At 36.9% G+C, this 6,000-nt stretch overlaps 1 protein-coding gene and 1 pseudogene across 1 annotated transcript; one reads left to right on the top strand and one right to left on the bottom strand.

Moving 5' to 3' along the window:
* On the top strand, window positions 268–2,442 carry LOC104741826 (annotated as a pseudogene).
* LOC104741825 (syntaxin-22) lies at window positions 3,078–5,151 on the bottom strand. The gene is made up of 8 exons (XM_010462744.2): window positions 5,147–5,151; window positions 4,791–5,003; window positions 4,457–4,550; window positions 4,216–4,355; window positions 3,844–3,903; window positions 3,593–3,750; window positions 3,402–3,502; window positions 3,078–3,321 (listed from the first exon to the last, which is right to left on the bottom strand). The coding sequence occupies exons 2-8, from the start codon at window positions 4,982–4,984 to the stop codon at window positions 3,256–3,258; spliced, it is 813 nt and encodes a 270-aa protein (XP_010461046.1). The 5' UTR covers window positions 4,985–5,003; window positions 5,147–5,151; the 3' UTR covers window positions 3,078–3,255.

Below are 6,000 nucleotides of genomic sequence, written 5' to 3'. Positions count from 1 at the left end.
AAAAAAAAAAAAAAAAAAAAACAGAGACCAGGTCCATAATGTATCCCAACTTGTTCACAATGGGATGGTAAGATAATTCCAGAGTAAAGAAACCAGTTCTAGTCCAATTTATTCTCAATTGGAAACGAAGCCAGCCAAGTATAAAACTTGATTTATTGAAACAATTATAAAACAAGAAAGAGCACAATTTCATAGATAAAATAGCACAACAAATTGACATGCCCATTTCATAACAGAGATTGGTCTTAAACGTATCTCTTTCTTCGTTGTATCGGCAGGTCATTGTTGGTTCTTATGAAAATCAATCTAATATTGATGCTTAAACCGGACTGGTAATGTCAACTGGAAGCTGGTTTAATCAAGAGATGGGTAAAGTCAGTTGGTTTAATTCTAGCTTACATGGTTTACGGTTTAGTGAAACGGTGAAACCTAACCGACTTATTCACTTGTAATTCGCGCGGTTAGGTCTATAAACGAAGCTTGTGTGTAAAGGAGGGTGTGTCTCGGAGAAACTTAAGCGGTTGTAACCCTAAGAAATGGCTGAGACGTTGTAGAGATTGTCACACCACCGAGACCTCTTGTTGCAGTGTTCTTCTTCTTCTCCTTGTCATCTCTGTTTCGAAGATGATGAAATCATCACTAACCATGTCGATTGAGCTGATCCTGGAGATATTCTCGAGATTCCCCGGAGATGCAGTCGCGAGGTTTCGTTGCGTGTCGAAGCAATGGGAATCAATGTTTGCTACTCCGTATTTCAAGTCCTTGTTTCTGACCAACTCCTTGTCTAAGCCGCGGCTCTTATTCGCCATCGCAGACGACGGAAACCCCAAAGGCCGTGGCGAGTGGTGCTTCTTCTCCTCGCCTCAGCTTGAGGATCCTCATGAGAAATCATCCTCCTCGGCTCTTGTATCAGCCGCCGAGTTTCACGTGAAGAAGTTCTCTCCAAAGGATATACAGATCCATCATTAGAGTAACATCATGCACTTCTCATGTGTCTACAACTCTGGCTTGATCTATTTCCATGGTTGTCGATACCAAGGTAAACCTTCGATCTGTAACCCAAACACTTGACGGTACGCGGTCTTACCTAAGCGGTATACTTACAGAAAAGCCTATAGCTTTTTTGGTTTTGATCCGATTGAGAAGCAGTACAAGGTATTGTACATGGCTTACGCAACTGGTCCTGGTGATCATGCCCTTCTTACATTTGGAGCGCCTGCAGTTATGAGGTGGAGAAAGATCGAATGTTCCTTAACACATGAGATTCAAAGCGATGGGGTTTGCATCAACGGTGTTGTGTACTATTTAGGTAACACCAGGGATCCTTGGGATGATGATGCTCATGATGATTATGTGATTGTTTGCTTTGATTTGAGGTCTGAAAGGTTCAGCTTCATTCACGTTGACAGGTTTTGTCGATTGATCAACTTTAAGGGCAAGTTAGCTATGATTTACTGGGAGGATGATTTCGACATTTATGAGGTTGTTAAATATGAGTGGGATGTAGACAAGTATTTGGATGATTATCTCGTCGCTGATGCCAATAATGAGTTGCATGTGTGGGTTTTGGAGGATGTAGCGAAACAGGATTGGTCCAAATACAACTACACTTGGAGTACTGATAACATCTTCTTCCGTCGTCACGTTTCCATTGCTGGAGTGACCGCTTCTGGTGAGAAAGTTTTTTACATGCGCAAGTATACATCTGGCCAACCGTTTTATGTTTTCTACTTCAATCCCGAGAGGAAGATTCTCCAACGTGTTGAAGTCCAAGGTTTTGGTGAAGGGTTTCAGAATCCTTGTAGCGTTCGCACCTTTGTGGACCACGTTGAGGATCTTCATGTTAACGATTTAGAGCTACCCAAGCCATTCCATGCTCCACGTAGACGTAGGGCTACAAAATATTCAAAATCACACAAAAAAAGGAAAATAGCAAGAAGATAGCTAGGGATGATCCATTGGATTTGGGTGAAAGCAATGTTATTTTGTGCTCTTATTTAGGCGTGTATGCTCTTGTCAGCCTTATAGTTAATCAATTATTTACGCGTTTATGCACTTTTGATATGTACCTTTTTATTTTCGACTAGTAGAACTTAGAGACTCAATAGATGGAACCGTTAAATGTGACTGATGTCTTTAATAAGAAAGAACAAACCAACCTCTTCTTTCTCCATTGTTGATGTGACTTATTATAAAGTGTTGAGAAGATTATTGCTTTTATTCATTCCTTTGCAAGATATGAATGAAAAGATTAGCGACAGAGAACACATGCTTCTGTCTTCGTTGTATGTAATCATAAGGGGATCAGAAGCATATATATATACAAACAATTACTGTGTACTTCTCTGTTCTTGTTAGTTGCAAAGTGCTCTTAGAAACAGAACTCACAAATCTTCTCTCCTTCATTCTCCATCTTCAGAAAACCGAATCGAAAGGCAACGTGATTGGTCCGTCCGTAGAGAGGCCAAACAAACTCTTCTTCAGATATCTCCAAATAAACAGAGTTGCTAAGGTAACTTATTGGAAAAGCAAAGCTTTCTTTATCTGCCGTGTAAACCAAGAAACAGCCCTTCTTTGTAGAGGTTGAGCTACTAGTAGAAGAATCTGATCTCTGAAATGAGATTCTTTATCCGTTGAGAGCTGCTCTACGTTGCCATCTTGGCCATCTTGATTAGCATATTTGTAATTCGTTCATTGATCCCTGTTTTGTGGGCAAATAGATCGGAAAGCGAAAGTGATTTGTAAGTTGTATTTTAGAAAGTCTTTAAATGCAAGTTATGGTTGATGAAGAATCCGACAGGTTTGTGTTAGAGTTATTCAAAAACAATATAAAGAGAGTAAATTGTGTATGTTTTGTATACTCATTCATATGCAAAAACAAGAAACAGCCCTTCTGCTTAGGTAACTTAATTAGCATATCATGTTTTCATATTTTTCTCTGAACCTAACGGAAACGAACCACAAATTTGGTTAAACCAAACCATACGGAACAAACCAACATAAACGACTCGGTAAAGTAGAGGCCGATGATGATACGACTACGAGCCCTGATGACTAAAGGTCATCAAAAACACCGAAATCAAATTTATGCGTTTTCTTTATTACCATCAACATTTCACATAAGCGAAGTAACAACAAGAAAGAAGATTGAATAATATACAGACACAAGTATGGCTTTGCATACTCAGATTTCTATGTCCAAAAAAAAGACTTCTCTCTTGAATGAACGACCACAAATATGTTGCACTGGCCATCTCAAGCTGTTAGTACTATGATAACAATGAGAAGAATGATCCCAAATATCACCATTAGCAAGCACATCTGCATAAATCACCGGAGGAGTTAGGAACATGAATAACAAGCAAGTGAACCAATAGAGGATCTCTTTTCTTTTTTCTTACCAGGGATGAGTTTGATCCTTGTGTCTTGGATGCTTTCAAGAGATGGGACTTTCCCTGAGCTGTTGCTGAATGTGCATTCTCGGCGTGGCTACCGATATCATCTGCAGTATAATAGAATATTAAAGAGGATTGAGAATTGAAATCTAAGCATTCTTGGTCCTTTACTGTTGTTTTTTGCTTAAGAGACTTACTGATCATGGCTCCTTGATCTTCAACTAACACCGCAAGATCTTTGAAAATCTCGTTTACTTCACCGATTTGCTGCTGAACTTCCTGTATTCCTTGTTCTCTTTCCTCTATCACTGCTTCGTTGAAGGAAATTTCGTTGTCACGCAACACAAGTTCTTGCCTTCAAATGAAGAAAGAGAGGTCACACAACTCACAAGCATGAACATTACACAATCATTATCTTACAGAGACATGCGGTGTAGAAGTTACTTACCTGTTAGATTCCATGAGGACACGCTGCTCTTGTGATCTATTATAGTCACTGTTTACCTCACTGAATAGGAAAAACAGAAACATCAGTAATAATAACTTCAAGGTGGGCTATATAGAGATTTTACTAGTGAAGAACTAACAACTCAAGAGAAAACTGCGGGTAATTTGGACTCAAAGTCAACAACACAACTTGTGAGGTTGAACTAGTTTTGTTTCCAATCAAAAAACAGGTAGAGCAATCAACTAATCTCAAACGGTTAGAAACTAGATGTTACGATGTTGAAATTGATGATACTGATACAAAGAACATAGTGGTTATCTCTACTGTTGAATTAAACATAACTAATACCACTTCTTATGAGAGTAGTCATACCTTGAAGAAAGGTTTTCTTTTGAATCGAAAGGAGTGTAAGAAGTTTCTCTTGCAGCAGCAATATGCTGTGCTTTCTGATACTCTTTCAACACAGTTTCAAAATCTTTGGCAAGTTTAGCATCTGCAATCTTCTTACTTTGCTGCAGAAAATGCCAATTCATAAAATAGAATCAGCAATACAAGAAACTAATAGCAATAGAGATCTTTCTAAGTCATTCATTTTGAGAGAAAACACACTCACAGCAACATCTCTACCATGATCAGTTTCACTAGCTTCCTTAAGTTTTGCCGAAGTGTCTTTAACCAACTGCATAATATGTAATCTTGTCTTGTGCCTGATAAATCAACAGTGAATTAAGCCCAAACAAGATACACCGCACAGACAGAACAACACATACAAAAACATATACATAGGTGAAAAAGATTAAAACTTTAGACCACAAAACATACACAAATGAAAAGACAAGCCTCATCTCATAAAACCCTAAAATAATTAAGACATGATTTCGCAGTTTCAACCTAAGGGCTATACTGAGATGAACAAATGCAATGATTCCAAAGAAAAAAAAACTCACAGCTTATCACGAAGCTCCGGAGTATCTTTAGGCGTGCCGAGAGTATTAACAAGCCGGTGAAAAGAAGAAACCGCTGTGTTGATCTGAAAAATACCGGAAGCCACGGCTTGTGTCCCATCTCTGTTTCCGTTGATCAGATTCCTTTGTTGCGGCGGTTTCAATGGCTTCCCCGCTTCCAAATCCTGAAAACTCATTTTCTGATAGAGAGTGAACCTACAGCAAAATTGAAGGGTTAAGGAGAGAAATTAAGAATTTAATCGATGAGGAATCTGCAAACGTTGTTCTTGATTTCTGGGTTTGTGTTTAAAGAACCAAAACAAACACACAAAATTCGAAGTTGCTTCTAAGAGAGATACCTAGTTTTGGCTTTATCTGTTGTCGTAAAAGACACGTGGTGTGAGTGCTAAGAAGTAAATTGTTTGGGCCGTTATTGGGCCATATTCAAAAAAGAATTTCTTTTAAATTAAAAATAAAAAATAAATAAAAAATAAAATAAAATAAAAATTAGTGAAATAGTTACACTAAGCTATAAGAAATTTTCACAATATTATTTTTTCTATTCACAACGAATAGTCGCTAATCGACTGTTTTCTTGTAGTGTTTATTTATAGATAGATGTCTTTGATTGTTTTTTTTTTACTTTTTGTTTTCAATATATTGGCTTACGAAATAATCCGATCGAAGAAGTTACGCAACAAAAAGATTAGTAAAATAGTTACACTAAGCTATAAGAAATTTCCACAATATTTATATTTTTTCTATTCACAACGAATTTTTAATGCTTACGGCAAACCCACCACTTTTCTCAATTATTTAATTTTTGTATGTATTTATTTTTTATTACTACATTTTCTAAACACATAGTTGCTTAATTCTATTTTTTTTAACTAATTGCCAAAACACATTAAAAAAAATTCTAATATCTAGAGTTATCTAATTTTAATAGTTTGAATTTCTTTCTTGTTACCAATAGACCAGAGTTTGGTTCAAAACAGAAAACAATAAGAAGTAAAAACCACCATCAATATTTAATAACTAATATCATATGAAAAGGAAGAAAAATAAATCATATCCACGATTCATTCAAGTATTCAACACTTGATTATAAAACCACACCAGCCCACCAAATATCATATACGATTGAACTTTTAAAAACGATTAACACTTCAGCTATGGAATTGCCGAGTTTGCCACCAAACAATCAAGTAAA

Source organism: Camelina sativa, chromosome 14 (assembly GCF_000633955.1).
Source record: "Camelina sativa cultivar DH55 chromosome 14, Cs, whole genome shotgun sequence".
Classification (NCBI taxonomy): domain Eukaryota; kingdom Viridiplantae; phylum Streptophyta; class Magnoliopsida; order Brassicales; family Brassicaceae; genus Camelina; species Camelina sativa.
This window is presented reverse-complemented; position numbering and strand designations above follow the sequence as displayed.